Source organism: Pongo pygmaeus, chromosome 8 (genome assembly GCF_028885625.2).
Source record: "Pongo pygmaeus isolate AG05252 chromosome 8, NHGRI_mPonPyg2-v2.0_pri, whole genome shotgun sequence".
In the NCBI taxonomy this organism is placed as follows: Eukaryota; Metazoa; Chordata; class Mammalia; order Primates; family Hominidae; genus Pongo; species Pongo pygmaeus.
This window is the reverse complement of record NC_072381.2, coordinates 11,989,207-12,004,924: the sequence shown is the minus strand read 5'-3', so window position 1 is coordinate 12,004,924 and position 15,718 is coordinate 11,989,207. Positions and strand designations below refer to the sequence as shown.

Sequence of the window (15,718 nt, the reverse complement as noted above, 5' to 3'; positions counted from 1 at the left end):
TAGACTGCAAGGCCTGTGTGGGCAGGGTGCCCCCACTCATGGCACAGTGCTCTATCCAGGGACTGTACAGACTGACAGCGCCATGTGGGTAGCCCCCCCTTCCTCACGCCTCTGACTCCTGACTGGCTCTAGGTCTCTGCACAGGCTGTGCCCTCTGCCTAGAATATTCCTCTTGGCGTCCTTCCAGCCTTCCCTAACCACTGCCCCATACTCGGTCTCCCAGCCCCATGTCTCCCCTGTCACAGTGCTGCCACACCTTCTTGCAAGTAGCTTGATCACTTGTCCTCTCCCCTCCCCTGGACTTCCAGCCTGGGGAGTGTGGGGCCGTGTCTGTCCTGCTCCCCACCGTATCCTCAGGATGGCCTTGGACACGCATAACAGGCGCCACATGCTAGAAGGACGAACCAAGGAATAGCTGGCCACAGCCAGATGTGGCCTTGTGAGCTACTCGAGGGACACCCGGAGGTCACGTACGGGGGTGCAGGAAGTGTGGCCTGGCTCCGTGTCAGGTTGAAGCTGCCCCGGACATCAGTGGTCATGCTCAGGACTAGAAAGTGGCCTGGGTCTACTATTCTCTCATCCGAGCTGGACTCTCTGCTTCCTAAATTGTGACACATGCTCACAGTGACGCTTCTGAGCCCGTCTTGTTTATCAGTGTTCACACAGTGATTCACTTTAAGAGCTACTTATTAAACACCTACTATGTGCCAGATGCCATGCTAGGTACTGGGGGTGCAGAGATTAGCACAGTGGGGCCCCGCCTCCAGGAGGTCACAGCCCCATGCCTGTGCTGCGCCTGAGCGTGCATCTCCTCCTGTGCACCTCGGGGGAGCGCGCTGGGTTCTGTTTGCCAGCCCAGTGCATTGAGATCCCACCTTCCTGGGGCCCACCCCAGAGTTTCTGATCCATCAGGCATGAGGCGAGTCTGATCGTGTGTGTGTCTCACAGATTCCCCGGTGCATACTCTGCCGTCAGGGGCCTGCACTCGGAAGCCCTGCCCTAGACTGTCCTAGGCTGGAAGTTTTCACGAGTGCTGCACATCCATGACCTAATCATTTAGTCTTTTAGCCTCCCTCTCCTTGGTAACTTCAGTGCACACAGCAGGGGAGAGTCGGCATTGTGTCTTGGGCCCAGGTCTTCCTGTTGGACGCTGCCCTCTCCTAGTGGCACCGGGTGGTACAGGAACAGTTTCCGGTGCCATCAGAGTTCTAGGAGAGCTGTGGGGCCCGGCCAGGGGAAGCTGTGGGGAATTGGTGGAGGCTTCCCGGAGAAAGGCCAGAGGAGGCCATGTCTGGGAGGCAGTGTGGCGGGTTGCCTTCCGTTCTGGAAGGAGCACTAGCTTGGCAGGACGGGCCGAGGCAGAGCAGTTCATGGGCGGGGCCCCAGACCCCTACCTAGAAGGCAGAGGAGGAGCAGGTGGCGCTCCCTCCTGGGCGGTCCTCCTCTCCCTCAGCGGCTGGGGAGGCCCCAGTGGGAGGTCAGGGCAGCCTTGGCTTGAGGGTGCTGTGCGTGATGGCCAGGCTGGGGCCTGTGGCCCTGCAGTTCACACAATCACCTCCTCTGTGCCAGCCCAGGTGGCCGTGAGACTCTGGGCCTCATAGTCTCCAGTGTCCCTGGACTGGGCCAGGCTGGTCCAGGTTCAGTGCCGTCTCATCAGAAGGAGGCTGGGAGGGAAGCACAGGGAGGGGCCGGCTCCAAGAAGAGCTCCGTATTTCCACGGGCAAGGAAGGGAACGTGGAAAAACCTGTGCTGGGGTGGGCGGCTTCCTCCCGTGTTGTCTCTGAGCAGGAAGCCAGGCCTGCCCAGCCCCGGAGAAGGAAAATAAACTCTGGACACATATTTGTGGAAACTGGGAAAGCTCTGTTTCTCAGGGGGTGGTGAAATTTAAATGTAAAACTGGCTGCTCTGCTGAAGTCCTCACTATCAGGGAGGGGCCCACAATGCAGGGTGGCCGGAGATGCTTGTGCCTGGCTGGGGTTGGTTATGCCTGGCTGGGGCTGCCTGTTCCTGGTGGGGGCTGGTTGTCCCTGGTAGGAGCTGGTTGGTTGTCTCTGATTGGAGCTGGTTGGTTGTCCTTGGTCGGAACTGGCTGATTGTCCTTGGTCAGGGCTGGTTGCTTGTCCCTGGTCGGGGCTGGCTGGTTGTGCCTGGTTGGAGCTGATGGGTTGTGCCTGGTTGGGGCTGGTTGTTTGTCCCTGGCTGGGGCTGGTTCGTTGTCGCTGGCTGGAGCTGGTTGGTTGTCCCTGGCTGGAGCTGGTTGGTTGTCCCTGGCTGGGGCTGGTTGGCTGTGCCTGGCTGGAGCTGGTTGTTTGTCCCTGGCTGGGGCTGGTTGGTTGTGCCTGGCTGGAGCTGGTTGGTTGTACCTGGTCAGGGCTGGTTGGTTGTGCCTGGCTGGGGGCTGGTTGGTTGTACCTAGTCGGGGCTGGTTGTTTGTCCCTGGCTGGGGCTGGTTGGTTGTGCCTGGCTGGAGCTGGTTGGTTGTCCCTGGTTGGGGCTGGTTGGTTGTGCCTGGCTGGGGGCTGGTTGGTTGTGCCTGGTCGGGGCTGGTTGGTTGTGCCTGGCTGGGGCTGGTTGGTTGTCCCTGGCAGGGGCTGGTTGGTTGTCCCTGGCTGGAGCTAGTTGGTTGTCCCTGATCAGGGCTGGTTGGTTGTCCCTGGCTGGAGCTGGTTGGTTGTGCCTGGTCAGGGGTGGTTGGTTGTGCTTGGTTGGGGCTGGTTGGTTGTCCCTGGTTGGGACTGGCTGGTTGTCCCTGGTTGGGGCTGCCAGGCCCATGGGCTTTCACTCCTGTGTCTGGTCTTGCTCCCGAGTTCCCAGGGCCATGTAGGAATTCCCTGCAGTGATGATGGGGATGAGGAAGGTGTGAGCCAGGCACATGCCAAGCACCTGACACTGGTGTTGCTGAGGCCGGTCCTTGAGGACAGTCTCTCTCCCCAGCCCTGGCCCTGGCTCTGTGCGCCATAGGGAGGGGAGACCATGTTCTTATGAACGGCTCTTTCCATCCCAGGCAGTCTGAGTGCTCTGCAGTTCCCCGGACTGAGTCGAAATCTCTCCACCTGTCGTCTCTGTGGCCACACAGAATGATCTAGTGTAACGGCCCCTCAGCCTTTGGAACCTCCCAGCTGTCTGTACTTCCTGGGTCAGTGTGCTCTGTGCTTTCCACTGGCTCTGGGCTCCTCTGGAAGCTGCAGGCTTCAATGTGGAATTGAAAATCCAGCAGGGTACACTTACAGCAAAATGTATCTTTGAAACCAGAAGGATCTGGTTTTTACAAACAGCAAGCAGTCCCTTGAAATCAAAACTGTATGAGGTGGATGATTGAGCTGAGAAAAAAAACAAAAATCTGGTTTAAAAGGAAAACTTGAGTGATTTTAAAAACCTGGCCTAGCCGGGCGTGGTGGCTCACCCCTGTAATCCCAGCACTTTGGGAGGCCAAGGATCACGAGGTCAGGAGATTGAGACCATCCTGGCTAACACGGTGAAACCCCGTCTCTACTAAAAATACAAAAATTAGCCGGGGGTGGTGGCGGGCGCCTGTAGTCCCAGCTACTCGGGAGGCTGAGGCAGGAGAATGGTGTGAACCCAGGAGGCAGAGCTTGCAATGAGCAGAGATAGCGCCACTGCACTCCAGCCTGGGCGACAGAGCGAGACTCCATCTCAAAAAAAAAAAAAAACAAACCTGGCCTAAACTGGCACTGAAAGTAGTTATTCCTAGAGAAATGTACAAAAGATAATCGAAATGAGACCAAGGTTACTAAAGTGTGGGGCCTCCCAAGGCAAGGAGACCTCAGTTCCTTAAGAGCCGGCACACCCAATAAAACGGAGACAAAAATGTCAGCAGTGCCACTGAGGAATATTGGCGGAATTGTGATAACTTGTGACAGGGCAGGAGGGGGCCAACAGTTTGTAGGGTACCTGTGTCATGATGGAGCTGTAGCTGGAAACGTGTAAGGCAAAATACCACCTGGTCCCTGCTGCCCCCTGAGCTGGGGCTGGGGTGGAGGCAGAGGCAGGCCAGGGCAGCGCAGTGCTTCCCAGTTGCTGGGTCGGAGCCAGGCCCCTGGACTCTCCACGGAAGCCTCCTTGCCTTTCTAGCAGCAACCACGGCTTCAAAGGCCTGCCAAGGAGCGGATCAGGCAACCCCGGGAGCTTGTATAGCCGTGTTGTGCATGGCAGTCCTGCATGTCAGGGCGCTGGAAACTCCTACAGGCAATTCCAGGTTCTAGAACCAGCTCCTAAGTGGGGGAAGGGAGACAGAGGCCACCAAAGGATCTGCCTGGAGCTGGGTCCCCAAGGCCGAGGTCACAGGCACCAGATATCAAGGACCTCCCCCACCCACTGCCTTGGGGGCCCTTCTCAGGCCCAGACTCACCCCCCACCTCCCTTTCCTCTTGGAAGCTGCCCTTTGCCCCCGCTCCCTCTTCCTGCCAAGCCTGCCCTCAAATGGCCCAGCCTTCAGCTGCCTTTTCTTGTCACCCCTCTAAGTGGCCCCGTCCCTATTACTATGCCCCTGAAGCCTACCTAAAGATCAGGAGGAACTATGGGGAGAAGGGGGCCAGGTTCGTTCAGGAAGTGACTCCGTGGGTGGCAAGGAAAGAAGGGAAGCAAGAGGGCAGGACACACTGGAGGGTGCAGCCTGGCCGCCAGGGCAGGGCACCCTCAGCAAGCCCCCAGAGGACCCAAGGAGAGAAGTGAAGCCTCCCTGTTCCATGTGTAAGCTGCTGGGACGGCCCCACCTGCCAGGTGGCCGTAGGGAGAAAGGAGTCACCATCTAGCACCCTTGGTGTCAGCATATGGAAGGCACACAAAGATTGGCTGAATGCATGAACGAACGAATAAGACTGTCATATCTGGCATCTCCCCACTGCCACCAACTGTTTTACATGATAGATGTTTAAATTCAGTTCCTGCGGCTTTTAGGATTGGACGGAAGGGCCAGGCGCAGTGGCTCACGCCTGCAATCCCAGCACTTCGGGAGGCCTAGGCAGGTGGATCACCTGAGGTCAGGAGTTCAAGGCAAGCCTGGCCAACATGGCGAAATCCTGTCTGTACTAAAAATACAAAAATTAGCTGGGCATGGTGGTGGGCGCCTGTAGTTCCAGCTACTAGGGAGTCTGAGGCAGAATTGCTTGAACCCGGGAGGCAGAGATTGCAGTGAGGTGAGATGGCGCCACTGCGCTCCAGCCTGCATGACAGAGAGAAACTCCATCTCAAAAAAAAACAAAAAACAACCAAAAAAAAAACAAAGACTGGGCTGAAGAATGAAGAGCCTCACAGAAAGCTTCACAGTCACGTGGGTGATGAATTAGGGAAGTCACGGCCACGTGAGCCCCTCAGCCCTGAGTTGGGAAGGCGGGCGCAGGAGATGGGGCACCTCAGCTGCTCCGATATCTGGGCACGGCCAGGCCTTCTTAAGCCTTCTTACTCTTTGAAAACCATCTTCCCAAGCAGAGATTATTTTCCCCAAATTCAATATGCCAGACACCAAGTGAATAGCCAGGTAAAAGGGATACAGTCTGTCTGATTTCAAGGACCAGGAAACTTGTACAGTCCGAGAACTGGTTGGAAACCAAAGGTGGCCAGGTGGCATTGCCGGCACCGTAACCTGTCAGGGACATGGGTTGTATGAGGACTTGGGCCATTGCATAAGGGCCACAGAGGGCCAGGGTGTCTTCAGGAACAAGGGCAGTCCCTTGCTGCCATCCTCACACTCACAGGAAGTTCATGGGGTGAAAGGCAACGCGCCGGCCCCACAGCCAAAGGGGCCTGGGCCTGAATGGGAGCTGTCCCTTAGTCATGCGCACAGGCTGTGGAGGACTGGCACGCAGCTCCCTTGTTCATTCAGCCCCACCCCTGAAAGGCATTTCTAGAATTTAGGTCACTACTGTTGGCAGCGTTGCTTCATACACAAACACTCTGAGGTTAAAGTTTATGAAGGGTGACCTGTTTATCAACCGCTGAGTTCCAGCAGCCTCTGCTTGCAAATGTGAATTCTTATCTTGGGCTAGGGTGGGCTGGTCACAGCGACTGCTCTCACTGCAGCAGGGGACATGGGGGTGGGGGTCGCATGCTGGCCTGGGGTTCCTGCCATCTGCCCAGGCTGCAGCAGAGAGACCTGGGGCTTTGAGAATGCCTAGAGCGGGTTGTACTTCCAGATGCTCCCGAACCTCAAAAGCAAGGGTCAGTGGGGAACAGGGCGACCAGGGCTTTAAAGCAGCCTTAGGAGCCAGGAAAACCTGCATGAAACCCAAGCAGTGAAGCAAGAGGGGACCCAGCCCGACCCTGCCTGGCTCCAGATCCTCCTGTGCCCAGGGCAGAGAGGTCTGTCTGTGGACCCTGCACTCAGATCTGGGGATTGCAGTGGGATCCAGGCAACGCTGGGGTGCTGTGACCCCACTGCATTCTGCAGGGTGATTGGGGTACTTCTCCCCTAGTCTGGAGTTTGCCGTTTTGAGGCTGTTTAGGTCATTACTGGGAGTCACCATGCAGCCCCTTCTTAGCTGTTTGTTGCATAGGAAGCTCCTACAGTCTACATAAAAAGCAAGCCTGGAGGACACCCTTTTGGGCTGGCTGGGGTTGGCTCCCCGTCTCCCCCCAGGACAATACCCAGGAGGAAGCATGAAGCCTGCTTTGCTGAGTGATGGGCATTTCATAAGTCTTGTGAATTTGGAATGCAGAGGGCTGAGTTCTGCTATCTTGTTTGGAAGAGGCCTTTCAGAAAGCCTTTATCTGTCAAACGCCAGGGAGGACTGTTGCCATGGTGAAAAGCGTGGGGTGGGAGGGCCCCTGGGCCTTTTCTTCTCTGGAAGGCTGGATCCCCCAACAAAGCTTTCAAGCCGAGAGAAAGTGGTGATTCTGGCGGTGAGGGAGAAGCCCCAGAGGCCTGGGGGAGGTGGGCCACGTGGAGTTGGGTTCCCAGCCACGCCTCCGCTTCAAATTCAATGACAGAGCACGTGATTTCCCAGGAAACGGCAGCTTGCAGCTCTGTCTTCGTTCCTCAGCTATTTGAAAGCAGGGCTTGTCCAACTAGCAGATTAGAAAAGGAGATGGAACTTGTTCCCCCTACTTAAAAGCAGGGGAGAGAAAAGCCTTGTGAAGAGAAGACACAAAACCTGTTTGGTGACTTGTCGTTTCAATGAAAACACAAACCTCTCCAGGTGAGCACTCCCAACTCCTCCCCTTCCTCCTCCCCCCAGCAGCCCTGGCGGGGACAACAGGCAGGATGAGAAGAAACAGGAAAACAAGGCGACTGCTCCCTCAGAGTTCACCATTCTTTGATGACAGAAGTTTAAGAACCCAGGGAAGCAGTTTAGGGGAAAACAAGTTTATTAATCTCACCACGTCACAGCGATAAATACACGCAGAGAAACAGTGCCTTCCTTAGGGGAGTCAACATTGGGAAAACAGCACAGCAGTTAGGAGTTTCTTTTCTTTTCTTTTTTTTTTTTTTTTTTGAGACAGAGTCTCACTCTGTCGCCCAGGCTGGAGTACAGTGGCGCGATCTTGGCTCACTGCAACCTCCGCCTCCCGGGTTCACGCCATTTTCCTGCCTCAGCCTCCCGAGTAGCTGGGACTACAGGCGCCCGCCACCACGCCCGGCTACTTTTTGTATTCTTAGTAGAGACGGGGTTTCACCATGTTGGCCAGGATGGTCTCGATCTCTTGACCTCGTGATCCGCCCACCTCGGCCTCCTAAAGTGCTGGGATTACAGGCGTGAGCTGCGGCGCCCGGCAGGAGTTTCTCGATAAAAGTAAATTGTTGTCATATTTTATCTTTCTCTTTCATTCCTCTTTATTAACCATTAAATAACTGATCTCCTTAGATTACCTATTCTATATTAAAAAAACCCCACCAAATCCTCTGACAAGTCAGAATCCTCACAGCCAGAGGTGTGGAAATTTAAAGAGAATCCATTTTTTTCTTTTTTCAAGACAAGGTCTCGCTCTGTTGCCCAGGTTGGAGTGCAGTGGCAAGATCTCGGCTAACTGCAACCTTGACCTCCCAGACTCAAGCAGTACTGCCACCTCTGTCTCCTAGTAACTGGGACTATAGCTGCATGCCACCAGGCTGGGCTATTTTTTTTTTTTTTTTTGGTAGAGATAAGAACTCACTATATTGCCCAGGCTGGTCTCGAACTCCTGGGCTCAATCGATTCCCCCCACCTCGGCCTCCCAAATTTCTGGCATGAGCCACCGGCCAAGAAAATGTATTTCCAATTTTTTTGTTTTTTAATGAAACAGTCAATCCTAAGGTTTCCATAAAGGCCTTACTCATCACCTCTGCTCAGCTCTTTACAGCTGGTTTCAAATGGGCATCCTACAGTGGAACTCTGCACCAGGAATTTTGAGTGAGGAATCCTAGAGTCAGAAGACAGCTTGTATAGCCCAGGAGGGGCTGAAGAGCAGGCAGGCAGTATAGGCTGTGAGCCCGGTGCCTGGGGCCGCCCTCAGATGCCTGTGAGTTTGGTCAATAATGCATGAAGCCGAGGGCTCTATCATTAAACACCATGGAGAAGTTGTCCCCCGAATTCTTGATGAAAGCATCCCAGGATCTGTGTCTCTGTCTTTCCTGTCCCTTCTCTCCTCAGCCAGCCTTACAGGAGAATGTGGGCAGGGGAGAAGCAAAGATCAACATTTCTGCCAATCTCACGAAGTTGGGTGTGCATGCTAGGAACCAAGTATCAGACAGGGGAGGAGGAGGAGAGGACTGCGGCTGATGCTGTGATCTTGTGTTTGGTGTTGCCATCTGCCGATGGGACTCTGGTTTGGCCATTTGCACACAGCTTTTGAAATGGAAAGGATATGGCTGGGGCAGTGGCCCACGCCTGTAATCCCAGTACTTTGGGAGGCCGAGGCGGGGGGATCACGTGAGGTCAGGAGTCTGAGACCAGCCTGGCCAACATAGTGAAACCCCAACTCTACTAAAAATACAAAAATTAGCCTGGCATGGTGGCACGTTCCTATTATCCCAGCTACTCGGGAGGCCAGAGGTTGCAGTGAGCCGAGATCACGCCACTGCATTCCAGCCTGGGCGAAGGTTATTCTCTCTCTCAGTTCTTGGGAAGAGGGAGACAAGACCATCTCAAAAAAAAAGGGTAATTTTTTTTTTTTCTGATTTAAGCATTAAGATAAAGAGTTTTGTAAAAGTGGAGAATGATTTCAAGCATCACTTGGGGAAAAAAGTGGGGCATTTAACAATTCATCTTTCCTTTCCATTATGGTTTTGCTTTGAGATATGCATGGTCCTTCAAATTACCGTGGACCAGATGACCTTGAAGAAATCACATCATGTAATTACGGCAAGGAAACTAAAGCCTCTCCACAAACTGGGTTTGCTGACGTAAGTGCACCTAAACGTTAGTTTAGCAGCAGCTATAATTTGAACTTTGTACAAAACATATGGCTATAATTAGTAGGGTTTTAGACACAAGAAATGACCAGAGTGACAGTCAGTGTAACTATGAATAAAGAGAAGAAATTATGAATAAATAGAAGGAAAGGGTATAACCATTTAAAAGAAAGTAACTGAGAATATAGCATGCAATGCAAAAACAAGCTTACTTAAGAAAAAACTCTTAAATTTATTTTTCAAAAATGTGATTATGGCAAAAAATAAACTAATATGCAGTCCAGTTCACCCTACTCACAGTGAAATCATAGGGTCAGTGAAAAACACGCAGTTCTCGTGTATAAATATTTAAAATGCTGGTTGTATCAAGACCTTCTATTATTGAACACTGTATGGCATCTTGCTTTGTAAAGAGAAAACACAGCCCTTACAAATCCTTTAAACCAATCCAGCATTAACAGGAGTAAAATTTACAGTAACTACTTTTGAAAGCTGTAAAATTAAAGCACCTATTTAAATTAAGATCAAGAATCTATGAGGTTATTATTCATGAGAATAAGAGCTGGATGAAACTAAATATTGCATTTCTAAGGAAAAAAATATAGTCATGCACTTTATATAACTTACAAGGCAAATGGAATACTATGAAAAATGCCCTTCACAGCACATTTAAGTCTGAATTTAAGTAATACTCAATGGGAAAGAAACAGGCTCTGTTACGGCGCTGGTGGAGACATAAAAACACAAGGGTGTGACTGCTCAGGGCAGCCCTTCCTGTCTATTTTTAGAGGTCTAAGACTCCAGCCTTAAATAGTTTTGATAATAACGCTTGTGGCATAACTCAGCGTGTAAGACATAGTCTGGGAGGAAACCGGTTCTTTTCCTGCTGTGTAACCTTGTTCACTGGTTTTTCCCTACTCTGAGATCTTGCTTGTGGAACATGACAGTTGGTGGATCTTTAAGAATCTTTTGCTTCCTTCTGTTGACTGGCTACCTTGGAACATGCAGAACTAAAATTAGATGATAAAGATTAGTTTTCTAAAAAGTTCCTCCTTTAGTGAACAGTCTTGCTTACTTGGAAGCAGGGAATATTACTTTAATTGGGAACAGAGGAACGTTTTGTTGAGGAAAAAGCACTTTGGGTTCACCAAAATATCATGGAGACGTGTCCTTAAGACACTTCCATACTAGGAAGTAACAATTTCTTGTACCATCCATCAGGACGCTGAGGTGGCTCTGTCTACCCAAGAATAGGAAGCGCTGGCATCCTGTAGTGACTTAGGAGGGTGTTCTGAAATTTCTATTTATGTAATAATGATGCATGTGGACACACAGGATACCTATGCATGTATGTGTTGACCTCAGAGTCTGAGAAGACTTGCTTTCTCAAAATTACCACCTTTCCATTTCACTCCCAAAACTCAAAATCTAAAGGTTTCATTTCAGTTTTCAGTAAAAAACAAAACTGGGCAAACTAAAGTACGTCAAGAAACAAAAGCAAAGTACCATGATGCCTCACCCTTCAAAAACAAAAGCAAGTATATTAAGACATTACAAAATGAAACAAGCATTTTTATTATTTTCTTAGAAAAGGCGGCGAGAATCCTGAGTAGGAGGATCTGAACTTTCATGTCATGTACTTCGAGAAAAGGGTAGATGAGACTCAAGAATGATAATCAGACCAGTCCTGCTCCTCCCAACCCCCAAAAGATGGCATTTACACATCACGGAAACCTGTGGGTATAACAAGTTATTCTCTCTCTCAGTTCTTGGAAAAAGGGAGACAAGCCCCCGGCCAGATTCCTTTAGGGAAGAGTTCTCTGTTCCGGTGGCTGGAGCCTGCGGTGCGGGCTCAGCCAGGAGGCCCCAGTCTGGCACCTCTAGACTGATGAGCCACAGAGGGCAGGGGCTCCCGCTGTCACTTCCATTTTAGGCCAAACAGCTCCTGGGTACAGCGACTCTTTCACCCTCTCTTCAGGGTGGGGAGAAACAGGGTGGACCGGAGCCCGCGCGGCCCTCACGAACTCTCCCTGAGCAGCCCCAGCTTCCGCAGGGCCTCCCTGCGCGCCTCCTCCGAGGAGCCGCGGCCCGCGAACTGCACGGTGATGCCCTGGGGCCGGGGCAGGGAGTCTGCGCGGCGCCAGTCCTGGGCGCCGTTGGACTGCCGGGGCCCGGGGAAGCTCTGGCGAGCCCGTGTGCTGGGCAGGGCCGGGCCGGGGCGGAAGCAGAGGGACTTCCCGGCGGGCGCGAAGGCGCTGGGTGCGCTCTTCAGGGCCTCGTGCGCACTTGGGAAGCCGTTGGCCAGCGCCGGGCCCCGCGGAGCCTGACCCCCTGCCCGGAGACTCTCAGCGGGGCCCGGCAGGCCTTGGCCACGCGCCACCCGCTCCGGGGAGGAGCCGCCTCCCGGGGCCCCCTCATCCGCGTCCCCCGCGGCGGGGAAGGCGCCGGCGTGGCCGTGGATGGTGGCCAACACCTGCGCCCTGCGCTCCTGCACGCTGACGGCCGCCCTGGACAGGGTCCTGCGGGGCTCCCGGGCCGCGCCGTTGGTGACGATGATGTTGCTGGGGAAGCGGGGTGCCTTGGGCTGCGCCGGGTGGCTGGGCCCCGGGCCGGGGTCTCCACTGCGGGGCCCCCGGGCGGCCGGTGTCCTCCACTCCCCGGGCCGGCCCTCCCTGGACGGGGAGGTGGGCGAGAGGGCTTCGTTCCCCGCCAACCTCTCGGAAATCTTCTGCGCCATAACAAGGGGCGTGGGAACAGAGCGCAGGAGTCTGGGGTGCTCCACCGGCGGGGAGGGGGCGCGCAGCTCCCTCCTGGGGGTATCGGGGGTGCTGGGCAGGGGTGGTGGCGCAGGAAGGGTCTCGGGAGCCGGGGGGTCTGGAGGTGGAGTCTCAGCATCTTGTTTCCTGTGCTCCTTCCCAGCAGGTGCAGGCCCTGGAAGACGAGGGAGGAGCCTGTGAGCCACCGACCCACGTGAAAGTAAATGCATGAAGTTCCCTCTCGCTGAACTGAAAACAGCCTCAACCCGGACCTGACACCAACTTCCCCGGTGCTGCCTGTGAGTCAACTCCTCTCTCCCTGTTCCCGGGACTAGGGAAGGAGAAGGTGGTATGTCATGCTCATGACCTCACGCTGATAAGGGACAAATCACGATAGCCCTGCAAGTCAGACAGTCCACACCTAGGAGACATTCCATCCATGTGGGCTGCTAAGGCTCCAGCCCCTGAGGCTGGGACAGGCCGCAAGTAGTGACCAACTCATCAGGGGAGTTTACAAAGGGGAAATTGAGGCTAGAAAGTGTGTGGCACACATCGACATCAGCAGGTCTTTCTGGATGAAGGACATGTAGCTGTGTCACTTTCCTCTATGACAGAGAATTTAACAGGGTTGCCTCTGAGTCCTTCCATAGCATGTATCAGTCACAGATCACCTGGCACTGCTGTACTTATGCATCTGTCTCTCAATACAACACTGGGCCGGGCTCGGTGGCTTGCACCTGTAATCCCAGCACTTTGGGAGGCCGAGGCAGGTGGATCACGTGAGGCCAGAAGTTCAAGACCAGCCTGGCCAACGTGGTGAAACCTTGTCTCTACTAAAAATACAACAATTAGCTGGGCGTGGTGGCGTGTGCCTATAGTCCCAGCTACTCCGGAGGCTGAGGCAGGAGAATCACTTGAACCTGGGAGGTGGAGGTTGCAGTGAGCTGAGATGGCACCACTGCACTCCAGCCTGAGCGACACAGTGAGACTCTGTCTCAGGAAAAGACAAAAAACAAAAAAAAACAAAAAACCTGAAATTCATATCTTTTTATGTTCTGCTGTACTCTGTGGGCACTTAAAGTTGTTACGAATATGCCAGGTGTGGTGGCTCACACCTGTAATCCCAGCAATCTGGGAGGCTGAGGTGGGAGGATCACTTGAGCCCAAGAGTTTGAGACCAGCCTGGGCTGCATAGTGAGACCCCATCACTATAAAAAATTAGCCAGACATGGTGGCACATGCTTGTAGTGCCAGCTACTTGGGAGGCTGAGGTGGGAGGCTCCTCTGAACCCAGGAGTTGGAGGGTGCAGTGAGCCAGGACTGTGCCATTGCACTCCAGCCTGGGTGAGAGAGCAAGTTCCTGTCTCAGAAAAATGAAAGAAAAATTGTTATGAAAATATAATGTTTGTTAGCGAACTGATGGACAGGTGTAGCTGATTTTTCAAAGAGTGTTTTCCTTGGCATGACTACGTGATCTCACATTTTAAAAGGATCGCCTGGTTCAAATTACTTTTGGAACTCTATTTCAAAGCAGAAGTACAGTAAAAATGTACAGTACATTACTTCTCCTCTTTGAAGAGATGGCTGCAAACCAAGCTCCATATTTACATGGAATCCATAACCATAGTATGTGAAGTTCTGAGTAATACATAGCCTTGCTTAAAAGACATATACGTGTACACACGTGCACACACTTTATTTCTAGTGGCTCAAGACAAATGACAGTATTTTATCCTTACCAGAGCAAAAATAATTTTTCCTCATCCCTTCCAATGTTAACCCCTTGGCCACATTTGTTTCCAGTATCCTTTCCAATCGGGGAAAAAAACTGGAAGATATTTCTCTCTGCCCATTTCCCTCCAGCTCAGGGATCCCCAACAACCCTGGTACTGGTCTGGCCTGTTAGGAACTGGGGCGCACAGCAGGATGTGAGTGGTGAGCGAGCGAAGCTTCATTTGTATCTACAGCCTCTACCCATGGCTCGCATTACCGAGCTCCACCTCCTGCCACGTCAGCAGTGGTGTTCTCTTTCTTTTTTTGAGACAGGGTCTCGCTCTGCCACCCAGGCTGGAGTGCAGTAGCACGATCTCAGCTCACTGCAACCTCCGCCTCCTAGGTTCAAGCGATTCTCATGCCTCAGCCTCCGGACCAGCTGGGACTACAGGTGTGCACCAGCTAATTTTTGTATTTTTAGTAGAGATGAGGTTTCACCGTGTTGGCCAGGCTGGTCTTGAATTCCTGGCCTCAAGTGATCCATGGCGCCCAGCCTGTAAAACAGAATAATTACCTGGAAGCCATTTCCAATTTTCTTTCTGTGCATGTATGCATTGTGTATTTAAAAAAATGTAAACTCCACTTATGTGCCCAGTTCATTCCATTCTTTTTTTTTTTTTTTTTTTTTTGAGACGGAGTCTCGCTCTGTCCCCCAGGCTGGAGCACAGTGGCACAATCTCGGCTCACTGCAAGCTCTGCCTCCCGGGTTCACGCCATTCTCCTGCCTCAGCCTCCCGAGTAGCTGGGACTACAGGCGCCCGCCACCACGCCCGGCTAATTTTTTGTATTTTTTAGTAGAGACGGGATTTCACTGTGTTAGCCAGGATGGTCTCGATCTCCTGACCTCGTGATCCACCTGCCTTGGCCTCCCAAAGTGCTGGGATTACAGGCTTGAGCCACCATGCCCAGCCCATTCCATTCTTTATTCTAGTCCCTCTGGCATTTCCCTTTGCTGGAAGATGAAACTGCCAAGGATTATTTTCCCCTATAAAAATCTGGTAAGACTCAACAACTTCTACTGGCAAACACAGGGGAGCACAAAAGAAGTATCTCTGGGTCTCACAGACACCAGCAAACCGCATCCCAGGGATGGCCTGTCTTCTCCCTCACCTGCTGCCTGGGTCCCCTCTGGAATGCCCTCGGCTTCCCCAGCGCCAGGTGCTGGCTGCACTAAGTCGATGACATCTTCAGGCTCAGAGGGACTGGAGGTGCTCTCCTCCAGAGACGGGGAGCAGAGGCAGCACACTCCCCCATCGCACAGCACTGGCTCCTCAAAGTCCTCGTCTAGGGAGTCAATCGTCTCCTCAAAAAACAGGAGGACGTCCTTTTCCTCATGGGTGAGGTACTTCAGGCTCTCATCATCCTAGAGTACAGGTTTGGGGATTGGGAATGGAAGAAAGAAAACAAACAGTGGCTTCACTAAAGAGACAAAAGCTGAAGCAAAGTTGGGGTTGGTCCATAGCCCAGGGCGGAACTCACTGTGTCCCGAGAGTACCCTGCCACACAGTGCCTGTGTGTGCCTCTCCATCACCCAGACGGAAGAGAACGTACTCCGAAAGGCAGAGCAAATAACAGCGCCTCAAATCTGTTATAACGGGCCCTCGCCTTGGGGTTCCTAGCAAGTCAATGACAAAAAGCACCCTTTTGGGAGCACACTGGAGAGCTGCAGTCAGCCTACTGCTATCCGACACACTTGTTTTTCCATAATCACGGGAAACCTCTGCTTAAAGATGATGGATTGAACTCACATATTTATCTCCTTTCTCACCAGAAACCTTACTAAAACAAAGGGATTTTTTTTTTAAGGCACAAATCACGACGACAAAATAACAGGAAGAGAGAT

General features: G+C 52.8%; 1 protein-coding gene and 1 long non-coding RNA gene across 2 annotated transcripts in view; one reads left to right on the top strand and one right to left on the bottom strand.

Annotated features, from left to right (window-relative positions):
* LOC129045203 (uncharacterized) overlaps window positions 1–15,718 on the top strand; it is a 53,204-nt gene that overhangs the window by 12,476 nt on the left and 25,010 nt on the right. Inside the window, exon 3 of the long non-coding RNA XR_008504916.1 lies at window positions 12,266–12,401. This is a non-coding gene — a long non-coding RNA (uncharacterized LOC129045203). The remainder of the gene's footprint in view (window positions 1–12,265; window positions 12,402–15,718) is intronic.
* Window positions 10,898–15,718, bottom strand: part of PROSER2 (proline and serine rich 2) — a 55,731-nt gene continuing 50,910 nt past the window's right edge. The window contains exons 3-4 of the mRNA XM_054503614.2: window positions 14,986–15,238; window positions 10,898–12,277 (exon numbers count right to left, since the gene is read on the bottom strand). Coding sequence (XP_054359589.1) covers window positions 11,364–12,277; window positions 14,986–15,238 — 1,167 coding nt within the window. The 3' untranslated portion in view covers window positions 10,898–11,363. The remainder of the gene's footprint in view (window positions 12,278–14,985; window positions 15,239–15,718) is intronic.